At 38.5% G+C, this 25,873-nt stretch overlaps 1 protein-coding gene across 4 annotated transcripts; it reads left to right on the forward strand.

Annotated features, from left to right (window-relative positions):
* Positions 1-11,764: 11,764 nt before the first annotated feature.
* Positions 11,765-25,326, forward strand: LOC147633584 (aquaporin NIP6-1-like). 4 transcript variants are annotated; one of them, XM_086806702.1, is made up of 5 exons: positions 11,765-11,956; positions 12,045-12,251; positions 12,358-12,552; positions 24,630-24,691; positions 24,977-25,326. In XM_086806702.1, exons 1-5 carry the CDS (start codon positions 11,846-11,848, stop codon positions 25,152-25,154), a joined length of 753 nt encoding a protein of 250 aa, XP_086662828.1. In that variant the 5' UTR covers positions 11,765-11,845; the 3' UTR covers positions 25,155-25,326. The 4 variants fall into 4 exon arrangements, with proteins under 4 accessions (XP_086662828.1, XP_086662830.1, XP_086662831.1 ...); XM_086806704.1 differs by having other exon boundaries at positions 24,630-24,695; positions 24,977-25,189; XM_086806703.1 differs by having other exon boundaries at positions 11,782-11,960.
* The last annotated feature ends 547 nt before the right edge of the window (positions 25,327-25,873 follow it).

Below are 25,873 nucleotides of genomic sequence, written 5' to 3' on the forward strand. Positions count from 1 at the left end.
CGGGCAGTCTTTTAACTGATGACCAAAACCTTGGCATCCAAAACACCGGTTCTCACTTTTGAACTCATTGTTCTGAATCCTTAAAACAGGTGGGCTCCTGATAAGGTATTCTGGGGAAAGTGTCTTCCCTTTTTAAACAGAATCTTTCTTTTATTTTAGAGAGGGAATAATTTTAAGATCAGAAAGGGAGATTCTTACTCCTGTATACCTCGAAGGCTGGGGGAGGAATCTTACATTCTACCCCACTTAAAAAGTGCGAGATGTCCTCATCTCGCAAGTAGAGGACAACTCTTTTGCTTAAGATCCAATTTATTCTGGGGTTCCTTATATTCTGGTAAACTCAACAGAATATGGGGATAAATATCCCTTATATAGAACTCATCATTAAATAACAATTCATTAGATCATATCATTCATATCTTTAACACGATAAGGGTCCATTAGACCGAAAAATTTCCTTCTGAACATTCCTCCACGGGAATTTTAGTTAAGCGAGTTCTCAATTTGTCATCCCTTAACTTGATCTACCGTGTCAAGTGTTAACAGTAGTAATTTGATAGCACAATCCACTAATCTCATAGTGATTTGTTGAAATCATTAATCATCATTCTAGTTATGAATATCATCATTCACAAGGACTCATCCCATTCATCCTCATTGTGGTTTCGCTCAGGTTATTATATTTCAACTAAATTTCAAAAATCATCATTTTTCAATCAGAATCCAAATCAATTCATCAATTCTCAAACAGAATTAAAAATCATATCAACCACATTCGAAATCATCATCTGGATAGCATTAACGCTTATAATTTCAAGTCTTAGATTTACTCGTATATACTGTTAGTAAAGAGCTGCAGTTATACTCTCGGTATATACGGGTAGTCATGATACTTGGAACTATAAGATAGATACCATCATGTCTAGGCCTCAAGCAAGTCAGGGTTCCATACAATTGCGGTACTTCTATCTGAAAACCCAATTACTAAATTACGAATTTTTCAGTTTGAATATCAAATTGTATGAATTATATCACACAATTACAACCTTTTTATGTTTCTTGATAAATTTTTGACATATTTGGCTTCTCAGTTGATCTTTATTAGCCAATTGGCTCTGATACCAACTGTGAGATCCCTGTTCCCACCGAGCAACGGATTCGGGGTACTAGCAGCGGAAGTAGCACTTCTCGCGCGGGACAGGGGTCCCACATTCGGGGCCTCACCCCACGGATATCCGGACAAGAGACTAATCTGTCGGTTAATCCAAAACCGAACCCGGAAAAACTTTCTTTACCCGAAAAGCACGGGCGATTCCACCAGGATAACTTTTACTCTAACGTAGTCAAGACCATTTTTGATCAAGCTGATCTGACTGCATCTATAAAGATACTTGGTCAGATCAAGGAAGAATCTTGCACTTGGATCATTGGGATCAATGCTTTTTTCCCCATCAAGAGGCACAGCCGTTGATTCCTATCCATAGAACAATTACTATCCGGGATTTACTTTATCTATCATAGTAACAGAATTTGAGTCTCGATTTACGGATCCATCAGTCCAGCCTCTAACCTCATCCAGTCCCATGGGTTAGCCAACCGCCCAACCACTGTAGTGATGGGATCCAATTAAGAATTTGGTTAGGTTTTGTCCTGGGTGCCAAGGAAAAGAGTTCCCAGGCCCCCTAGCTGGATGTTCATGCAAAAATAAAACTAGTCACACCACTTACACACCCAATATGAAATTGCCTTTTTCACAGATTCAACCAATTTTAAAACAATCCTTTAATGCAACCATAGTATCACTGATCACAACCTTCCAATTTATCCGGTTGATTCTTAATTTCCCATCATTCCTTTATCAGAGTATCTATGGCATCATTGGCAACCAGAACGCTCACCACCTGTCCACTCAGGGGCCTTTTCAGTAGTTCCTAGCCCATAATACTTGGCAAATCATTACTTATAAAAATCAAGATGGACTCTCGTTGAAGATCAGCAAGATCAACCAACAGATCCATAAAAAGAGCCATGGACTCATCCATTGAAGTCCAGCAAGGTCAATGAACCAGATCCAGGCCCGGTTTCACAAACCAACTCTTACTCCTTGTTCCAATATCTTCCTCGATGCACGCGTGGGTATCCTAGGCGACCCAGAGCCTGAGCACCGTATGGTCAGCACCCTCTAGGATCCTTCGCAGGTGACCTAGCTCTTCACTCATAGGCCACTTCCTTGGTCCCTCATCCACCGTACCGGAAGCTCACCATTTTAATCAAACCGAGGCTGGTCAAGACCTCGGTCGACCTTGCTACGCGAGATGTCCTCCATTGACTCTCCGTCAGCAGTTGTTGCAACTTTATCAGTTAGGTCTCCACGACCTTAATCACAAGACAGTCAAAATGCTTCCCCAGCATTCTTGACATAAAACAGCCATTTACAAACAGCATTTATAAACAGTTTACAATTACAGTTTCTATATTAACTCTCATTTTTCCACATTATCCCTCATCAATCCACATTACTTATTCCACATTCCATTTATATGTGTACTCATCCCATCACATCATTTTCCATCTCCTCACTTCAGATTCCTTCACATCACATATCATATATTCACATCCATACATATATCCACATCCACATCCACATTCACATCCATACATCCACATCTACATCCATGCATCTATTTTCACATCCACATCTACATGCACATTCATGCATCCTTATCCATTCATCCACATCTACATGTACATTCACATCCATACATCCACATCTATATGCATACATTCACATCTACATGCATACATCCACATCCACATTTATACATCTACATCTACATGCATACATCCACATCTCCATGCATACATCCACATCCACATTCACATTCACATCCATACATTTACATCTACATGCATACATCCACATCTACATCCATGCATCTACATCCACATCCTCATTCACATCCATATATCCACATTCACATTCACATTGACATGCATACATCCATACATACACATCCATATTTACATCCATGCATCCACATCCACATCCTCATTCACATCCATACATCCACCCTATCACGACCCATATACATCTTATCCCATCACTTACACTTCTTATCTCACCCATACACATCCTATCACTTCTTAACTCAACTTATCACATCCTAACTCATCTCATATGCATCTTATCACATCTTATCACTTCCCATATCTTTTATGCATACCTCTATGCATGAAATTCAATTATGCTAAAAGTAACACTTTTATAATAAAATAATCATCTTTTATGCATACCTCTATGCATGAAATTCAATTATGCTAAAAGTAACACTTTTATAATAAAATATTCATCTCTTATGCATACCTCTATGCATGAAATTCAATTATGCTAAAAGTAACTCTTTTATAATAAAATATTTATCTCTTATGCATACCTCTATGCATGAAATTCAATTATGCTAAAAGTAACTCTTTTATAATAAAATATTCATCTCTTATGCATACCTCTATGCATGAAATTCAATTATGCTAAAAGTAACTCTTTTATAATAAAATATTCATCTTTTATGCATACCTCTATGCATGAAATTCAATTATGCTAAAAGTAACTCTTTTATAATAAAATATTCATCTCTTATGCATACCTCTATGCATGAAATTTGAATATGATAAAAGTAACACTTTTATATTAAAATATTAATCTTTTATGCATACCTCTATGCATGAAATCTAATTATGATAAAAGTAACACTTTTATGTTAAAATAATAATCTTTTATGCATCTATGCATGAAAATCAATTATGCATAATATAAAAATCAATTTCTCTAGGATTACAATGAATATCTTTCAATTAATCTAGGATGATAATTCCTAGAATATGGTAGGAAGTCCTCTTTTCATGCTTTGAATGAATTTATTTTATGCGTAATTTTTATAAAAATTTTACCATAGCTCCGCTGCTATGTGACTGATAAATCTCAATTTTTCTAAGGAATAAAGCTTATCATTAAGGAAATAATTTGAATGATCCCTAATTGGATCATTAATCCATAATGGATTGAATCATCAATATTCATGAAATACATACACTAAAAGCATAGAAAAAAAAGCCATTAATTTGGCCTCAAGCATAGATTAATCTTGGATTAAGGAAAAGCTTTATGAAAAGCTTCATTTGGATTGAGAATGGGGCATGCATTCCACAACCCTTCCCTGAGCACTTAATTGATCCCCTAGAGAATGGAGTCATGTCCTTGCAACATTATCAACATATGTGCTTTACCTAAGCCAATTCAATTTTGTGACTCAGATGGATATGACATTACTCCTATATGAATGGTACAACCACGTGACCTTTTAGATGATTTGTACTATGGGGATCCACAACAGCACTGCATGTAGAGGAAGTCTCAGTGGAGGATTTAACAATCGAATCTGCTAATGATGCTGATAAGAAAGATGGACGGGATTATGATTTTGATAATGATGTGATAATCCCCGAGGAAGAGTTAGGAAAGGCACGCCTACTCTTGAGAGGAAGGGAGGTTCAAGTAGAGATCCCTCGAAGCCGACCTAAACGTAAATGCTGTAAGAGTCATAAGAGAATCCGTAAACAAGATGAGAGGGAACGACATGAGAGAATACAAAAAGAAAACGAGGAGTTTAAGAATGAAGACTCTCGACAACCATCTCACTTCTCAGGAAAGAATGGATATCTATACTATGTCCAAGCACAAGATAGTATCACAAAGACCAAGTAAAACGATCAGATGGATTCCAACCAAGAGAAAAGCTAAAAACTGTTAGCAAAAATCACAAAAAAACAAAGAGACCAAAACAAAAACTCAAGTCTCAAACAGATTCAAAAGAGAGTGTCAGAAGTGCAAAGATAACGGTTGAACAAAAAACTCTGATGCAAGATTGCAAAAGAGAGCTCAAAACCGCATGGTCTTCAATTAGTGATGACTCGAGTGGACAAGAACAAGGTCTCAATGTTCCCCCCAACTTCACACAGTACACTCTTCAAGATCGGAAGATTGTTCTTCAACAGCCCATGTGACAAAAGCCAAGCATGCTAGGGGTTTCATATGATGGTCCAGAAGATGCAAAAAAAATTGATATCGCTAAGCCAGGAGAAGAGCCTCGCTATGTGTGGATTGCCACAGACTTGTCCTTAGATGAGGAGAAGTTATTAATTCAAACAATAAAGGAGTATCGCGATGTTTTTGCTTAGAGTTATAAAGACCTCAAAGGAGTTGATCCAAGCATATGTCAGCATAATTACGAGAGGATGCAAAACCTTCCAAGCAACGTCCTTATACTTACAATGAGAATGTTGCATGAAAGATAAAAGAAGAAATAGACAAGCTCTTAGAGGTAAAATTTATCTATGAGATTGAACACACTGAATGGGTCTCCCCTATTGTAGTGGTGCCCAAGAAAAATGGAAAACTTCGAGTATGTGTAAACCTCAAGAAGGTAAATGCAGCTACTGTACGTGATCATTACCTACTTCCAATCACGGATCATGTTTTGGAACGAGTTGCAGGGAAAAAGGCATATAGTTTCTTGGATGGATTCTCCGGTTACAATCAAGTGTCAATTGATTCAAAGGATCAACACAAGATAGCCTTTGCTACTGAAGATGGCATCTTTGCCTATCGTGTTATGCCATTTGGTCTAACAAATGCACCTGCAACATTTCAGCGGTTAATGAGTCATGTATTCAAGGAGTACCTTAGGCTATTTCTTGAGATCTTCATGGATGATTTATGTGTTCACTCACAAGAGTGTGATGATCATATAGAACACCTCAGACTTGTGTTTCAAAAGTGTCAAGTTTATCGTATATGCTTGAATTCATGACAAGTGCAAATTCATGGTGGTAAGACAAGGGAAAATTTTGGGCCATATTGTTTCTCGCAATGGGATTTCAACAGATATGGATAAAATTTATGTCATTGTCTCATTACCTCGGCCTATCAACCCTAAAGGGTACAAATGTTCATGGGACATTGTGGCTATTATCGTCGATTCATCTACATGTACGCTGTCCTAGCCAGCAGACCATTATATGCTCTTCTTGTAAAGTTTAATTGGACTGACGAGTGTGAGGAATCCTTTGAAAAGTTGAAGCAAGCATTAGTGGTGACTGCACCCATCTTACGGGCACCAGATTGGAACCAAATCTTTCATGTCCATATTGATGCTTCAAACTTTGCAATTGGATGTATTTTGGCTCAATCGGGAGAACATAATAAGGATTTCCCAATCTCATATGCTAGCGACAGTTGAACAATGCTGAGAAGAATTATACCACAATAGAAAGAGAAGGTTTGTCCATGATATATGTAGTGAAAAAGTTTCGCCATTACCTTTTGGCAAACAAATTTATATTTTTTGTGGACCATCAAGCACTGCTATATTTGGTGAATAAGCCTTATGCAACTGGAAGGATTGTGAGGTGGTTTGTCATCCTTCTTGAGTTTGATTTTGAAGTGGCAGTCCGAAAAGGAACAACTCATCTTAGGACAGATCATTTGTCTCAAATCACCTCTGGCGAAGCTCCTGTGGGTGTGGATGATGATATGTTAGATTCAACACTTTTCCTTGTAGAGACAGCTCCTAAATGGTCTGAACCTATCTTAGAAATTTTGACAAGTGGGCAGATACAACTAGCGGGTCCTAATGTGGACCTATGGCAACCATTCAAGTTAATCTCAGGGAGATTATATCGTCAGGGTAATGATGGAGTGTTGCGGCTTATACCTAACCCTGACCAATATGAGGAGATCTTGGAATGGGCACATGAGGGTATTGGTGGAATCCATGCATCAGCTACTACTTGTATGCGATGTATAACTCAGGATGGGCAATGGTGGCCTACCATGCATGCGGATGCTGAAAAATTTGTTCGTAACTGTGCTTCATGTCAAATTCTACAACCAATTCATAATGTCACATTATTCCAAATTTCAACTACACCAAGTTGGAGTAAGTATATTGTGGACTATCTTCAGCATGGTCATACTGATCGAACAATTCCTAAATATCGAAAGCATGCTATTGAAGTTGAAGCGGCCAACTATATGCTGATAGAGGGCCAACTCTACAAGAGGGGCAAGGATGACAACTTACGCATGTGTGTATGTGAAGCTGACTACTTGAAAATCTTGACTCATGCACATGCAGGAGTTGGGGGTGGACACTTTTCAGGCAATACCATAGCTAAGTTGATTAGGTGGTCTGGGCTTTGGTGGCCAACCTTACAAATGGATGCCGAAGAATATGTAAAACATTGTGACGATTGTCAAAGGACCAAACCTCCCATCACAAAGGACAATATGCCATTGCAGCCTATGTTAAGCACACGTACTTTTGCCAAATGGGGTATTGATTTTGTCGGTCCCATTAAACCTCCAGCTTGTCACACTCATGCGGCATGCCGAATATATTATAGTCGCAAACTAACTATTTGACCAAATGGGTAGAGGCAAAGGCTACAGTCAAAAATGATGCCAGAACCACAGCCAAGTTCTTATATGAGCACGTGTTTACACGCTATGGCTTACCTATTAAAATCGTTAGTGATCAAGGTGTGCACTTTGTGAATGAGGTCATAGAGTTTTTACTTCAAGAATTTATGGTAATTCACAAGCGTTCTGCACCCTATCATCCCCAAACCAATGGTCAAGCTGAGAGTACTAACAAGATTCTCTGCATAGCACTCACAAAGATTGTTGAGGGACATAGGACTGATTGGGGTTAAGTGCTACCAATTGTTCATTAGATTGGAAGAGTAGACAATACAAATTGCAAATTAATTCTGATTGCATCTTGGGATCTGCTACTCCACGAGATTTATCATGTCAAAAGGGTGGTATTTCTACCTTACACAACCCACTTTCAAAATCTGCTCTTGAAGTTCCAAGACAAATGATGTGGATAATCGACGAGTCCTCAAGTGAGGGCCATGGCTGGCATGTTCCAACTACTCTAGTCACTTCTCAAAGAAGGCACCGCAAGAAGGAATTGTCAATTTGGCTACCCAAAGATGCGTACAAACTTGTACCATCTAGCCTAGTTACTAAACCTCCTAAAAAGCACATCTTTTCCAAGCTTAAACCTCAGATTGTTACTCATTGGGTCCCAAAGCATGTTCTTAAAGCACAAGGCTATTATGAGGGTGCAATAGCACTTTGGCTTCCCAAATGTTATGGTTTGCTAGAGGCAGAAGAGTGTATCAATAAGATTCCAAAAGCCACTCTTGGTTTTTCATATCAGTGGGTGCAAAGGAAATCAACACAACCTCTTCAAGATAGGATAGGTGGTTGTAAAAGCACCTACAAATCTACTTGTGTTGACCTTCTCCAAACATGTATTGAATCACCAGTTGTCCCAATTTCTCCTTGTTACACAATTCTACCATCAACTTGTGTACCTAAGACAAATCCAACCTTACATGAGTCTCCTTTGAGCATAGAATGCACGCTTATGGGTTTGTTGGCATTAGGGAAAGCTAAGATTTAATCAATGTTTGAATGGGATTAATAGATTGCTATGCATTGCTTGTTCTCTTGATTAGTGTAGTGGATTTAAGGGATTGAGAGATTGATTGAGGTGTTGAATGGTTGAATCGTCAAGTGGTGGTTTGTGTATGTGAGCTCTCCCTCCTGGGATAAGCCTTCATGCACTAATCGGGTCGAGTCCTGATTGACATTGTGTTTCTTAACATATTTGTTGATCGGTAGTACTCTATGAGCACTATATTGCACGGTAGAGAGAACCGCTCTATGGGATTTATAAAGGGGCTGGTGTATGGGTACAGTTACCGGTAAGGAGAGAGCAAAGAGGGGTGCAAATGATGGTGTACGATGAAAGCACGCCGGTCTGTGGCTGCATGAGTCTGAGGAAAGGAGTGGTGCTTGTACGTGGACCAAAGGTAGGGTACGCATGTACCTTCTAGGACAGTGGTCGCATCGATGTCCACATGGCGACTAGTGAAGACCATACGCTAGGGCGGCCAGCCTTCAGTCCGTATGCGATCGTTTGTATGGGCACCCTAGTAAGTGTACGCTGTACGGTCCAAGGAGGCATGTTTTTGGAGTAGGGACCCCTTTTTTTAGAGCACCGGCCTCGATATGCGTGTCGACACGTTCGACAGCTGTCAAAATGTTTTTCGGTGAAATTGTCCGAGGTGTTTTCTTAGTTGCACACAAGGATGTAGTTCGTTCGTTAATTGAACACTCGGACATGCTATGGTACTTTAACTAAGAATTTACGTAGAGGCTTATTTTGATGTCCGTTTTTTAGTGCTCTAAAATCCTATATTATGGTAAAAATCGCGAGCAAAATTCAAGTTTGGACTCAGAATTTTAAGATTCCAAGTGAAAATATCTTGATTATTAAAATTGATCATTTTTACACTGTAAAAAGGACCATAATTTCATCTATTAAATGGACATATATTATTAGGATGGATATGTTACATTGAGCGTCAGGCACATACTGCTCAGGACTTCCAATTTTGGATGTACAAATAGAGATGCCTTACACTAGCAAGGAGGAGAGAGCAAGATAGGATGGTGACAACCTATCATGCTCAGTAGGCTTCACTATGCAAGAGCAGCTCACTCTCGATCTAGATTTTGAGAAGCTTCATTGTGCAACAACAATGGTAGGATCTCCATGGCAACCTCGTCTCGTTAGTAGCCTCCTAGGACATTGTGGTCACCTAGGTCATCTCATGAGGGAGCAAGATAACTGTGGTTGGGTCCTTGAGGACATTAGTAATGACTAAGCCTAGATTAGCTAGGTTAGCGCACATTTTCATCATATCTAGTCTACTAGCTATTTGATCTCACTTTTCATTATACATATATGAAATATGATTTTATTACCCATGTTTTATAATCTTGGTTTTATAAGCTCCTGGAATTATGTTTTTGGTTTTTATAGCATTACCAAGTATGGGAAAACATCGATTTTCTTGGTTTGGAAACTCTTTTGGAAGGCAGCCCTTAAAATCCCCATTTTCCTATACTTGGTCCTCAGAACGATGTTCAATGGTCACCAAACTTGGCTAGAGGGTGGATAGGTACTCCCTCTCACCCCTCATACAAAGTTTGGTAGCCAGTAGACATCGAGTGTGGAGAAAATAGGGATATTTTGGGTTTGACTCCTCTTTTGGAGGAAGACCCTTGATAATGTAGATGGAGGAAGGGCATACAAACATAAGCTACACTATGAGGGTTGTGCATTGATATCTAAAATTTTCGAGAATAAGACTTGGTTTTTCCACATCTAAGCATGTGAACTAAGTCCTTATATATATATATATCCACTATAAACCATGAACCTCAATGCATTTTCCATCCATGTACATGATTTTGAAGGCTTACACATATCTAATAACAATTACTTTATTAATTCATGAACCCAAAAAAGCTTATAAACACAATTGTGATATGGAAAGAAGGAAAAACACATAATATTTTATGTTTAAATTATAATTATCAAGTACAATAATGTGAGATATGAGGATTTTATTAGAGACATGCTGTTCTTTTTCATGCATAATGATCCTTTGTGCCGTTCTTAAAAAGTATGCAAAAAAAAATCTTCTTTGTAAATGATTAAATGATGGTGAGCAAAGGGCCCCACACTTATGTCTTTTGTGCAAGTGGAGACGTAGTGGGGAAAGAGATATATGTATATATATATATATATATATATATAAAATCTATCAAATAAATTAAAAAATAAAGAGCACATATTTAACAAGGAGACATGGGTTGCAAGTATTTGGCACATCATCTTATTATTATAAGAGTTTGATACATATGAGCATGAGCCCAAGAATGGAAACATTTCTTTTTTAGATTAGTTTAGGCAAACTCTTCTCTTTATGAGAGTAGATATACTACTCTAATATACTCGAGGTGGGGGGGTCACCTAAAAATATGTAAGTATACCACGTGAGTTCAAATGAAGGGGTTTTTTTAATGCAAAATTTTAAGGTAAATTTACAAAAATACAAATTTGCAGAAGAAGTTTTTTAAATCGATTTTGAAAAAAACTTGTAAATCCATAAAGAAAAAGGGGTCATTTTATTCATGAAAAATTTACAAGTAAGGGGTTTTTTAATACCCCTTAAACGCATGTGATACATAAATGGACTAAAATAATTTGAGTTTGTAGTCATTTGGTTCGCACAACATGGTTGCATATAAATGGACTAAAATAATTGTTATTGTTTTATTCGAATTGTCACATTGCTCATAACTCAATCTCTTCTCCTTCCCACATTTAGAATCTCAAAGGGAAAATATGACAACCTCACTTTGTATAATCACAATTATCATCCCTACATAGCCATTGCAAATGCTTTGTGCCTTTATTGTCTTTCCTTTCAACGCTTTTAGGTAAATCTCATCCAGGAGATTCCTAGAGAGTTTGGGGGCCACATTCTAGCACGAGCTTCCTTTTTTTTTTTTAGTGTTCTTCATTCTTCTTTTCATGCACTTTGCATTTTATATATGTTTAATATTATCTCTTGTGGCATCTTCCATTGCATTTTTGAAGTGTGACTAGCTTTAAAAAAAATACAACCTACACAGTCCCCCCCACTAATGCCACTTTGAAAGCTCGATTTGCACAAAGGACCACCAAAGACGTGTGCGTTGGAACGTTGCGTGCCCACAAGTGAGAACAACACCTTGGCCTTTGAGCAATTTATAAAGCGTTGGGATGTCTACCCATATATAGCTCAATGCTCATCTGGAAGGCACTCAGATTACTTTAATATCTTCCAACGAAAGGTGATTAAATCACAAGAGCTCATCATGGATAGATTAGAGGAAAAGTCTTTGATGGAAGAATCCACATATGTTGAGCTCCTGAGCGATGGTGGATCCTCTACACGCGGCCATTGGATGCTTGCAACACTACGGAGGGTGTGTAAGCTACCTCAAAATTGCTGGCCTCATTTGGCAGATTGTTCTCCCTGATGTGTAATGAGATGGTGTGTGTGTGTGTGTGCAGGCGGTCGCAGAGATGCTGGGCACCTTCTTTCTCATGATGAGTGCCTGCGGGTCCATAATGGCCGGCTGGGACGTCATGGGCCAAGCCCTTGCCGTGGCTTTCTCGCTCATAATGGTCATCTCCTCTCTCGGCCATGTCTCGGGCGCCCATCTCAATCCTGCGATCAGCGTCGCCTTTGCGGCAACCAAGCAGCTCCCTTGGTCCCAGGCAGGCCCGTAAACCTTCCACCTTCGCAACATCAACAAACACCCTCAATTTTCAAAACGAGCTCCCGTTCCGCTCATCGTTGTGTTATCCTTTATTGGATGTGCAGGTGCCTGTATACGTTGGCGCGCAGGTCGCGGGGGGTACCCTAGCTATGGCGCTGGCTAAACTGCTTTACCAGGCCGGGGAGGGCGTCGCATTGACACAACCGTCTGGTGGATGGGGCCAGGCCTTTGGCATGGAAGTTGTGCTCACATTTGGACTCTCCTTCATCGCCACTGCCATGAACAACCAACCAAAGTTTGTAAGTCCAGCGTAGCAGCTTTAAGAGTGCATGTGCTTGTGTTGGTCCATTGACGACATGGGGGGTGGGCGGTCGGTGTGAGTTTTCGTCCAACAGGTCGACGAAGCTCGATCGGCAGATGAGACTAGTCTCTTTACATTATAGCCAACCCAACGGAGACCGCAACATATCGAAAGCTGTCGTGTTCAGAGAGAGACTCTCCTAGGGCCCTTCCAAGAGAGAGGTGTGTGTGTGTGTGTGTGTGAGAGAGAGAGAGAGAGAGAGAGAGAGAGAGAGAGAGAGAGAGAATGTTCAAAAGAGGGATCCCTCTTTTGAACCCCCATAAGAGGGGGTACCCTCAAAGGTTGCCTTTCCCTTTACACTTTCCTATGAGGGGAATACATTAGGATAGTTTTCAACTAATGATCACACGGACTGCATCTAATTTCAATCTCATAGATCGACCATGAAAGAAAGTGAAGCAAATAGAAAACACAAGTGTAGGCCTGATGTTTATTGCTGAAACTGAGCACTGGTAAGAAGTAGTAGCAGTCAGCTGCTAATGACCTCAAGTGAATGTTGAAAAATGAGATGAACTGGGGGAAAGGGGGGTCATTCCTTATATACTCCCCCATATGTTGGTCGGCTAGCTAGAGCAGGTGGACATCAGCACAGTAGCATAAAATGCTATATAAATGCTGAAAATACCTTAAAATGGTAGAAAAATGTTGAATAATATATGCTAACATATGCCAATGCAGGGCCTCATAAATGGCCAATACAAGCATGAAAATGGTGATGTAGACCATCTAGAGATTATATAATCTAACACCTCCTCTTCAGCACTAGAGGGGTAGTCCAATACCAGCACACTAAAGTAACACCTCCATAGTAGCTCTCAAAAGTGGTTTGGTGAAGAGATCAGCCACATTGTCCTTGGAAGAACAGTAGGCCAGTCGAAGAAGTCCCAACTCGATCTAGTCACGTAAAAAAAACAATGTACTTCAAAATGTTTGGATCATTCCCGTATCATAGGATTCTGAGCTAGAGCAATAGCACTCTGAGAACTGAGAAAATAGTAATCGGGGAAGTGTCAGCACAGCACAAATGCTCCAGAATCTGATGAATCCAAAGTGCCTCAATAGAGAAGAGAAGGTAGGATTTATACCTGGCCTTGGTGGAAGAAGCAGAAACAATCCTCTGCTTTTGAGACTTCCAAGAAACCAATCTAGAACCAAGCACGAAGCAATATCCAGATGTAGACCTCCGAGTATCAATACAGCCTGCCCAATCAGAATTAGTGAAGCCAACCAAATTAGCACCACAAGAGTAGGTGATGCCATAATCTGAAGTACCTCGAAGATAACAAAGAACTCTCAAAGTTGCCTACCAATGAGACCTTCGAGTGGCTCATGAGAACTGGCTGAGGACACTCATAGCATAGGAGGTGTCTGGAGACGGTGTTGGCAAGGTAAAGCAATAAGCCAACAATCTGTCGGTACTTTGTGGAATCCACCAAGGGTGTATCATCCTCCTTGGATAACTTGGCATTGGGATCCATGACACAAGAGAGAGGTGTGCAACTTGACAACCCATAAAGTGAGAGCAGCTTCCTCACATACTTTTGCTAAGAAATAAAGATATAGTCATCTTTCTGCCAAACCTCCAGCCCAAGAAAATAATGTACAAGGCCAATATCAGTCATCTCAAATGTCTCTGAAAGTTGGGACTGAACCTATGTGACTAACCTAGTATCTAAGCCAGAAAGAATGAGGTCATTAACATACAAAACAATGACACAAATATCTCCATCAGAAAGAAGCACATAGAGATTGTTGTCAGCATATGCCCTCTCAAAGCCAAGAGAAAACAAGAAGGCATCAATCTTTTGATACCAGGCCGCACGGGGTGCCTGTTTGAGACCATAAAGAGCCTTTTGCAGAAGATGTACACATGGGTGTCCTTTCCCTGAATCACAAAACCAGGAGGCTGCTCCACATAAACTTCTACTCTAAATCTCTATTCAGAAAAGTGGATTTGACATCCATCTGGAACACGGGGTAGCTGAAGTGTGTAGCGAGAGCCAAAACAATCCTGATGGAGGTATACATGGCTGTAGGAGCAAATGTCTCATCAAAGTCTTCACGTGCCTTCTGAGCATATCCTCGAGCAACAAGGTAGGCTTTGTACTTGTCCAAAGTACCATCTGCATGAAACTTAACTTTGAAAATACATTTCACACCAACAATAATACGACGATGTAAAGGCCGTGGCACCAAAGGCCAAGTGTTATTCCTATCAATAGAGGCCATCTCTACTTCCATGGCTTGCTGCAATTGCGGCTATGATGAAAGAGCCTCCTCTGGACTCTCAGCTCATCGATCTCCTAGAGAAAACTCATGAGAGCATAATTCACTATGTGATGAGATGTGGAAGCCCGAGATGAACGGCGAAGTCCAAGGGTGATGGTAGAGATCTTGTTATGGAGATGTGTATCAGTCAGACCAGAAACTCTAAAGAGTTACTGAACCCACTGAGGTAGGCCAGCCTTCCTCTCAAAGCGTGAAGAAGAAGGCCCCGCTGCAGAGTGAAGGACTCATTTGATGCTGCTAGAAGTGGTGATGAGGTAAGCACTAGTGGGGGTAATCCTAGAGTCAAAGCACGACTCGTAGAGGGACTTGGAGCTGCAAAAGCTGATGCAATGAGAACGTGTGATTGTGAAGGAGCATTGGCAGGGGGTTTCAGTAGGGGGAGAAGGAGGAGCTGGACATGGAAGAGGTAAAAGATCATTAGCATCTGTTGGGAATGGATCATCGAGAAAGTCAGAAGATGCATCACGTGGAGAGGAATCAATGCCAAACAATCTCTCATTAAACCGAGCATCACGGGAAATGATGATTTCATCAACCTCCGGATCCCAAAAGCGATACCCTTTGGATCTCAGACTGTAGCGTATGAAGATCATCCTCTTGACTTCGGGGTGAGCGTGTTACTTTTGTTATCTAGGACATGCATATAAGCAACACAACTAAAAACACAAATTTGAGAAACAGACAGCTTGTGACCTGTGAAAGCCTCCTCCGGAGTCATCCCCTCAACTGCTTTTTTGAGAGAGTGATTAATGAGATAAACTGAGGTAGCCATAGCTTCATGCTAGAAAGCAGGAGGGAGACCTGCATGGTGCAACAAAGCATGAGCCATCTCTTTGACGGTCTAGTTCTTCCATTCCACAAATCCACTCTTCTGAGGAGTGTAAGTAACTATAGTCGGTCGGTGAATGCCCTTCGAAAGCAAGGAAGTCATCAAATGGTACAAACTTGCCACCATTATTAGTCCGGAGGAATGAAACTCTACCCCCAGACTGATTTCTCACCATTGCAATCCAAATCCTGAAACTGGTAAAAGCATCTGACTTGTGATCCAAAAAACATACCCAGACTTTGTGAGTGAAATCATCCACAAGAAGAAGAAAATATGTAGCCCCGCCAAGAGACTCAATCTCCATGAAAATATCTAGCCCCGAAGATGAAACCTATGGAGGTTGACTCTCTTGGCGATTGGAGCTCCAAGAAAATATCTAGCCCCGCCAAGATCTACATGTATAAGCTCCAATCTTCGGGTTGCTCGATGAGTGGCCTCCTCTAGAAATGAATCTTGATGATGCTTGCCCATCATGTAGGATGAGCAGATGTGTGAGAGAGACCTAAGCTGAGGTAGTCCGCTAACAACTTGCTTAGAATGGAACTTTTGTAAGGCAGCAATGGGTACATGACCGAAGCGAGAATGCCATAGAGAAGTATCTATCTTAGAAACCAAAGCCATCAAGGAGGGGAAAAGTTGATGAATATGAGAATAAATGTGAGGGATCTGTGAAGAAAAATTGGTGATCATGTAGAGACCCCCATCATGGACTCCATTGGCAACAACCGAGAGAGTTTTCCTGTCAATTACTTCAATGACCTCATTCATCAAAGTACACACCAAGTACCTTCTAAGAAGCTTTGTATACTAAAAATAGATTCTTGAAAATCCGTAGTACATGTAGAACATCATGTAAGGTGGCAGAAGAACCCAAAGAGACATTACCAACACCGGTGATAGGAATCGAAGAGTTCTCGCCGACACTACGAACTGAAGAAGAGAGAGTCTGATAGTCCTCCAAGATATGGGCCTGATTGGTCATGTGGGCAGAAGCACCACTATCACCAACCCATTCCACCACTTCAGGTGTGTCACTAATCTCTTTAGGAGAAGTCATATTTGTGATCATAAGGAATGAATCCTATGAAGAAGTGGATGAATTTGTGACTACCATGTATGCAACTTTGATAGATCGCTCCTTTGAAACTTTGCCTTTATCTTTGGTGTTGTCTTTGTCAGATGCTTTAGAAGCATCATGGGCTTTATACTTGTCTTTGGCTGCTCAAGAATCATCATGACAAGCAAAGTAGTGAGCCTTAGTATGACCTGACCTACCACATTAATCATATTCATTGCTTTCGTCCTTGGATTCCTTATAATCCTGTTTACCCTTACCTTTGCCTTTGTTTTTATTGTTGTTGTTGCTGGTGTTCACTTTTCCTCGTTTTCCTTTGCCCTTGTCAGAGGTAACAAAGGAAGACTCCAACTTGCCTTTTTTGCGAATCATGCACTTGTCATGGAGATGACTCATGACTTCCTCAAAAGGGGGGAGAAGATCACAGAAATAAATATTATCCCTGAAAGAGTCAAAGGAAGTAGGCAACTTACCAAGAAGTTTATGGATGGGATTGTTGATGGTGCTCACGTACTCCTCAAGCTGCACATGTAAACTCTCCAATATTCTAAATCAAGTTATATGACTCATTGATTGTAAGCTTCTCTAGATCTGACTCCAATTTGGCAATCTTCACTGTCGAAATTCTCCCATCTTTGTCCACATCTGATGAGCATTACTCCGAGAAGAGACAAATTGTGCCTATATAGATGGAGTCATGCAATGGATGATGATAAAACAAGCCCGAGCATCCAATATGCTTCTCAAAGTAGGGTCCACCAAGTGAGGTGTGGAGATAGCCATCCACACACCGGATCCTTCTAGCAACAAATGAGTATAGAAAGACCAAGTATGATAGTTAGTTACTGTAAGCTTCATGGAGTGACTGACTTGGGGAGGCTTGTAGGATGGTATATGTGGGTAGGGGTGGGAGCAAGACGTGGATGAGAGAAACTCAGAGAGGAAAGATTGGGAATAGGAAGCACAAACTGAAAAAGAAGAGAAAGAAGGAAGATCTCTCCAAGATGTAGATCCCTATCCTCAGCACCTAGAAGAGGGCTTCAGTAATCCAGCCAGCATAAAAATCAGCAATCTTTGCTGAAAATTTAGAGATACAACAATCCCAAGTGTCAGATTAAGAAAACGCAACAATCTTGAGGAGCTCCCAAAAGAAAATGTAGCACCTTCTACGCTGAAATCTGTAGAAAACACGGCAAACTATCGAAGCCTCTACTCCAAAATAGAAAACACAGCTCTCTTCTGCTCACAGGTCAGCGTTTTGCTCTAATACCATGAAAGAAAGTGAAGCAAATATAAAACACAGGTGTAGGCCCAGGTACAAGACTTGTACCTGCTAGAAATTGATGTTTATTGCTTCTTCTTAATAGGTAGCTTCTTTTATGGTTTGTAAAGATCCTACATCAAACCTCTAACTTTAGCCCATATATAATTAGAGACACTAATAGCTATGCTATCTCACCATATATACTTGGAGATTTTAATAGTGATGGTATCTCTTAGGCACAAAGCTTGATGATATAGTTTGTTAAATGCAAACTTGAAACCAAATGTTAGAAACACTTTGAAAATGCTTATTGTATAGTGTTCACTTACTGTGTGAAAATCTATATAGTACCCTTATGGGACATTCTTTACATCTTCACATTTGGAGCACATTTGTAGAAGATAATTCTCAAGAATGCAAGGCTTTAATTTTGCTATAGGAATGGCTTCGATGCAAGGAACACTTAGTTTTTTGGAAGTTATCAAGACCCATTATTAGGTAACACAAGGGGGGATGTTATCACCCTTCTGAATATTTGTGATGGCTACCTTTGGTAGTTAATCAATAACCTCTTACCAAAGATTTTAGAGATTTAGTTCTAACATCATACATAAACTGGAATTGAAGAAGGCTACATTTTAGTGGCTTTCAAATGCACCATATAGAATCTAGTGGAAACGAATGTCTTTATGGGTTAATGGGTATCTAGAGCATAGGGTGTAGCTAGCGACATATAGAATCTAGTGGAAACAAATGTCTTTATGGTTAATAGGTATCTAGAGCATAGGGTGACGCTAGCGACTCAATCCACTTACATGCAAAACACTCTAGAATGTTTAGCTAGATAGAGGAAATATTTATCTTTAAGATTGAAGTCATAGCCACAAGGTGAAAACCATGGCTCAAGTCATGGAGCCAATGCATTGGGGATAATTATTATGAATTTATAATTATTATTATTATGAAAAAATCATAATTATTATGAATTTTTTGGACATATATACACATTGAATTTTCTAAGTAGAAAAATAAGTAGAGGATGAATACAAGACCTTATAATGTATAGTAACAATATATTGTGCAATGTTGTAGATTTACAACTTACATGCTTCTATTGATAGATGATGGTTCCAAGATATATTTGCCCTAATTGGCATGGTGTTGCTAAATTTGTAGCATGCACATATGTCCCTTTTCATCTATAGGTGTCATGATTTTTGTGAGGGATCATTCTATGCATCTAAAACTTCACATCCTAATAAAAACCAATCCTTGTGGTTTGAATTTGGGGGTGGACAAAGATTATGGATGTGAAACATTAGTAGTGAGCTTTTTCTAAGTTTATTGCATGGTTGCAAAAAATTAGTTGTGAAGCGAGAGTCAATGTGAAGAAACATAACTTAAATTGATTTTATCTCCTTGTAATGAATAAAGATAGATGAAAAAACCTAACATCACATACATGATGTTTGATCATTATCAACATGAGATTTGGCAAATTTAAATTGAGCTACATTGTACTGACCAAGTATAGTTTGTGTTGATTTAGTTTCTTTCATATTTGGGTTTTAGATTTTCTAAGGGTTGTCTATGATTTTATTCTATCCTTTTTATCATAAAATGATTGCAAAGTGTAACTTTTTAAAGCCTTGTATTTAGACATAATTTCTCTTGATCTACCTTGTGTAGCTAAAGCACCATGTCACCCTATATCATTGCTTAGGAAACCCTCTCATTCATCACTTTTTCCCATTGTTCCTTTTACATCCTAAAAATAATCTTTGAGTCAATAGCACTAAGATTCTCACAATAGTTCATCACACACATCTCCTTCTCAATCTAGCTTAAAGGCACGATCATAATTTCTCACATTTTCCTTTGGTCAAGCACTCCCTACTCCTAGTTGCACTTAGGACTCGTATATATAGGCATTCCCATATACCAATGAGTAGCTGATTGAATAAGTTCCTTGGTTTCCTAATTGAACGATGGAGCAAAGATTTACTTAACAACAATGACTAGTTATAAGATACTACGAGTTCTAAGGGTAGATTATACATCCATTTTAGGCAAAATCTAAAGCACATAACGACTTCACAAATCATGAAAATCCATGATCTGCACTCACAAAAGTATCACACTCTTTTTTCTTTCAAGGAACCCTATTTTTATTGGTAAGTTGTGTGCAATCTCACATAGTTGCCACAAATCATCCATATAAATTGCTAGTTCTTCATGTTTATATTTTTGAAATATGCCTACATCCTTTGGCCTAGTACATCAATTGTGTATGATGAGACTTATGAGAAACACTTACAAGATATAACAAATCCATAGAGGTTGACACCTACAAGTATTTTGCAAATTTAAACCTTTATTATCTCAAATGAACCTTGAGAAGGCATCACAAATCCATAGAGCTCTCGACACTTATGAGGATTTTGTAAATTTAGACTTTGAAGTTTCAAACTGTTGATGAATTTTTTATCTTCAAGGATTCAGAAAAGTATTTACACCCAACCTTGGAGCTAGGAGAAAATCGGATAGTTTATGATGAAGGTTATTTGTGGTGCTTAAAAGTTGAGGGGACTTTTGTTGAAGGGGCCACGTTGTATATGCGAGTTCCCACACAATAAAAATTGTGCGAGTCACCTTTTTAAAGTATGATGCACTCGTCCCTAAAATAGTACATCAAAGAAATGTCCAAGGATTATAAATATATTTTTACTCGGTCCTCTCTTCAATTTTTTACTAGTGAAAGTAAAATCATAGCACCATGTTTTTTTTAAAATGAGAAAAGTGAGTAGTAGCTAATGAATGCCCAACTATATCTCTTGACTTGATCAAATTGGATGGAGCGGAATGATAATTTTATTCATCTATTTCAAAAGAACAAGTGTATATGCTACGTAGTGTTATACATCTATTGTTTTATTAACAAGATATCTATGATATTGAAGCCCCACTTCATCATAAGAAAGTTTACCAAATAAATTGCATGAATCCAAAACAAAAGTAAAAGTTTTAGATTTTTAATAACCAGTCACCAACAAGCTTGTGTAGCCTAGAGGTTATAGTCCATGAGTTTCAACTTATTCCTTAGGGTTCAAATTAAATATTTTCGCTTTTGTAAGAAAAATGGGCAACTCGACTAACATACATAGAAAATCAGTCACACTTCCTTAACACTAAGGTATACCCTTAATAATCATCTGCTTGACTCTACTACTTGATTGATAAAATGTAAAGGAGCCACTATGAAGATAATATGCCACCCCCCACATACACACACACACATTATATGCTTTATTAATACATTATAAAAGAATTAAATAATATCCATGTTTCTTGATTGTACACTAGCTTGAGGATACATGTTTCTTGATTGTACACTAGCTTGAGGATACATGTACATTTGGTCACTTTATCTTAGGTGACCCTCGTTAGATGGCCTAGGGTGAAAAGACATTTCCAACCTCTAGCCGAAATTACACAAAAAGGACAGAATGTTGTATGTAGGAGCTCTTTTTACAAGGAACTGCAATGATGTTGGCTAATTGTGTGGTAGGAGCACTTTGTGTAGTAATAGCAATTAGTGTAATGGTTTAAATGCTCGATGAGGAGTCCAAGGTATCTCATTTAAATCTTGGTTTGGGACATGAATGTGTGCATATAAATGCATACAATCATATGCAAGTCTTTTTGCATGTAGTTGAACTCAAAACACCCAAATACTTATATTTTTTGGGTATTGGAGAGATTCCATCAACAAAGCATTGGACATTGATGGAACATAAAATGGACAAAAATGTTGTCCCACCTTTCATAGGATCAATTCAAGCATGACCAAATCACTTGATGTGGATTTAACTTCACCCATATCAACTTAGCCCATCAAAACATCAACAACTAATATTTGTATCATTTGTTGAGAGATCTTAAATAAATTTCTTCTTGGGACACCTTATCCTTGGATTGTGGAACCCATTTGGGCACACATATGACCTCAGATTGGTTATGAAAGCATTTGGGCACTCTTGGGTAGAAGGATTTCTTCCTGGGACACCTTATCCTTGGGTTGTGGAACCCATTTGGGCGCACAAACTTCGGTTCATAGATGAACTTAGATAGGTTTAGAAGTTATGTGCAGATCGTAGTCTCTATTATTTTTGTAGAAGTTGAAGGATACATTCACCTCCATAGCTAGATTCACCACCATTTATCATAGAGTAGTAGATTTGGTTGCTACACAATAATGCATATGGATGTAAAGTTCATCTTTCTAAATTGACATCTCATGGAGGAGGTGTATGTTGAGTAGCCCCTAGGATATATGATTCCCAATTTAAAAGGCAAGTTTTAAACTTCTTTAGAAAGGCATTGTACATGCTAAAACATGCCTCTCGAACTGGTGAGTATTGATCTTTCTGCGCATGTTAGATGAATATTTGTGCATTTTATCTGAGAAAGAAGGCAAGTACATGATCATAGTCCTTTATATGGATAACCTCAGTTTAACAAGAAACCATGAGGATCTAGCAGAATCAGGAGATGTTGAGTTCAAAGTTTAAAATGATAGACCTTGAGATTATGTATTTTTGTTTGGGGAGTGAGGTCTGAAATGAGCTAGATTAAATCTTCATTTTTGAGCAGAAGTATGTAAGAGAAATATTGAAGGCATTTATTATGGCTGAATGCAAGTTAATTGGCACCCTTATGGAAGTTAATGAGAAGTTATTTGTAGAAGACACTTCTGTAGATGACCCACTTTGTGGGTATGGAAGGATACATGAGGTTGGTGGAGAGTTTGATCTTCTTGTATGCCTAAACATCATCTTTGTAGTTAGTGTATTAAGTAAGTTCTCAAATCAGCCCTAGGAAAACCATTGAGGTGCACTTGGTTATGAAAATACCTACACCACACCACCAACAAGTCTTTGACTAGATATTGTAATTTACCTTAGGGAGAAGATTGTGATAGGAGGAAGTTAATTTTTGGTTTTTTTTTTCACTTAGGTCTAGAATTGCCTCTTTGATTAATAAAAAGCAACCTTGAGTGGCACTTTCTACAAAGGTGTGAGCATAAGGCAACACACTATGTTTCTTGTGAAGAGTCTACGTAAGAGTTTTGGGGTCCATGGGTGTAGCTCAGGAGTAGCCAACTGCTGAGGGGGGTAGCTCGAGAGTAGCCAAATAAGGGGGTGTAGCTTAGGAGTATCCAATTGGTTTATTATGTGACAATCAAAGTTGCTTAGCAATTACAACTTTGGTACATGGGTGTGGCTCAAAAGTAGCCAATTGAGTTGTTGGGTGACAATCAAAGTTTGCATATCAATTGCAAAGAACTTGGTGCTCTATGCTCACATGAAGCACAGTATCACTTTGTACACGAGATAACCTTGGATGGAGAGGTCAAGTTTCCAACAAAGGAGAACTATGTGAATAGCTTCACAAATGCTTTAGGAGAAATGTGTTGGAGTAGTATCTTCATTGACTCGGCATTTGACCAAAGAGGTAGGTGGACATTGAGGGGGGTGTTGGAATCAATGATCCACTCTTGTCACTTGATGGGTTGCTATTTTTCTAAGAAACCTCTATGAGGAGTAGCTATTATGTTGACCACTCAAGCACCTGCCACCCATCACCTAGTTTAGGCACTAGATGTTGTCCATGTGTGGCTAGATAATAAGGGGACAACTTATGTAGACTTGGAGCCATGCAAGGTAGGATGCATACTAATATGGTTGGATTGGCTACATCCTTGGGTAGAAGGAGATCTACCCGGGTCACCTTGTCCTTGTGTTCTAGGGCCTTTTTGGATAGGCATGCAGCCTTAGATGGGTTTAAAAGCTATATGCAAAATCAAGGTCAATGCTACATTCTAATATGGTTCTGTTTGGACAATTTAGTTGATTCGGTCCTTTTAGACCACTCATAAGGTGGCCATCCACATTAGTCAACCTAGGAATACTATATATAGACTAGTTCCATAGTCCTTATTTAATATCTAGATGTTCAATTTAGATCTACCTTCACTGTAGTAGTTCACCCTTATATGTGCAAGACATCTCGTCTATCTAGAGTCTATCTAGATTGCCATCAAAGCTCCTTGCTAAAGAGCACGGGTGGGTAGTCCCCATCAAGTTATAACTTTAGTTTACAATAGAAAATCATTGTTATTCTCCATATCTCTTGCTTCAAGTACTTTATCTTGGGATCTATTTTTGCTTAGTGTACTTTCTTACATATAGATGCTAAAATAAACTAGCATCTCCTCACTATGAAACTTTAAGTCTCATTTATAACAACATATCAAATTTGAGGACTAAATATTTTGTAAGGCATGTTTTATTATTTGATCTTTCTTCCACCTTGGTAGCCTCCATAATCAGAGAAATAAGTACTATATCTTATAAATTATTATTGAATTCCAAAATTATGATAGTGACATGTACATTTATTTATTTTCACTGATGAGTTTTTTTTTGCATCAATTTGAGAGAGCTTAATTTGTGATGTGGTAGTACCTTAATTAACACTCATAGTTTCAAAGTGTAGGATGGTATTCAAGGTGGTGTGGCAGTTGCGTTGACTGTAGCTATGAACATGCTACTAGGAGGGTAAGTAAGTGGCTTCTAATACTTGTCTCTCCACTTAGTATTTAAGGTTTTGTAGGATGTATTAATATATAGAAATGATATAGATAAATACAATTGATAGTGGTTATGTTATAGCTTGTTTACCCCTTAAACTTACATACCATATTATCAACAAATAACACAACTTCATTTACCCCTTAAACTTACTACCAAAAATAATATAAATGCATGTGTAGCATGAATCACAAAGTTTATTCACTTACAATCAAATTTATTGATGACAATATATTGTCCATGTGAATTTAGGGTAATTTCTGGAGCCTCTATGAATCCAGTGAGATCATTAGCTCCAGCTATTGTCCAAAATGACTACACTGGAATTTGGATCTATTTATTAGCACCCATAGTTGGAGCCCTTATAGGCTCATTTTCTTATAAGCTAATTCAAATTGATTTTGTTTATCAAAGCCATACATGTACATAAGCAAATCATTTAATCTATACCTTATGTTATTTGAAGTCACCACCCTAAATTATGTGGCCATGATTTTTTTGAAGTGGTCCTTATGTAGAAGGCCTCCTTTACATATGTAAATAATGTTAATCATAATTGGACTCCATATTTTGATTTGAAAAGCTTAGATCACCACCTTAAATTATGTGGCCATGAGTTTTTTTGAAGTGGTCCTTATGTGGAAGGCCTCCTTTTTGCATGTAAATAATGTTAGTCATGAATAATTGGACCCCATAGTTTGAGTTAAAAAGTTTAGATTCATAAAAATATTTGTAAAATAGGAAACACACGCACGTATTTTTTATCTTTTTAAGAGATATTATCTACTAAGATGTACCATAGTGATTATACATGTATAAATGTCATGTGGAGGCATATATTACACCATTTATCTCACAATAAAATTTTGTAGTAACTATTCAAGTTTATTTATACATGGTCTATGTCAATAAAAAATACTATAGATTTTCTAAGGATAACTTTTGATAAGTAGAATATAATTTATGGTTATGCATTCATGGTTTCTGATTTGAATATCACATAGAAGATGGAATTTGTATACTTCATAGGGCATGAAGTTTTTATATATCCCTAATGACAACATATTTTCATTGTCGCAAAGTTAAAAAGACTTGAGCCTTATTCACATATCATGCACATATCTTATGATAACTATGTCTCTATATATG

Source organism: Cibotium barometz, chromosome 12, assembly GCF_041138505.1.
Source record: "Cibotium barometz isolate CiBa-2024 chromosome 12, ASM4113850v1, whole genome shotgun sequence".
NCBI lineage: Eukaryota > Viridiplantae > Streptophyta > Polypodiopsida > Cyatheales > Cibotiaceae > Cibotium > Cibotium barometz.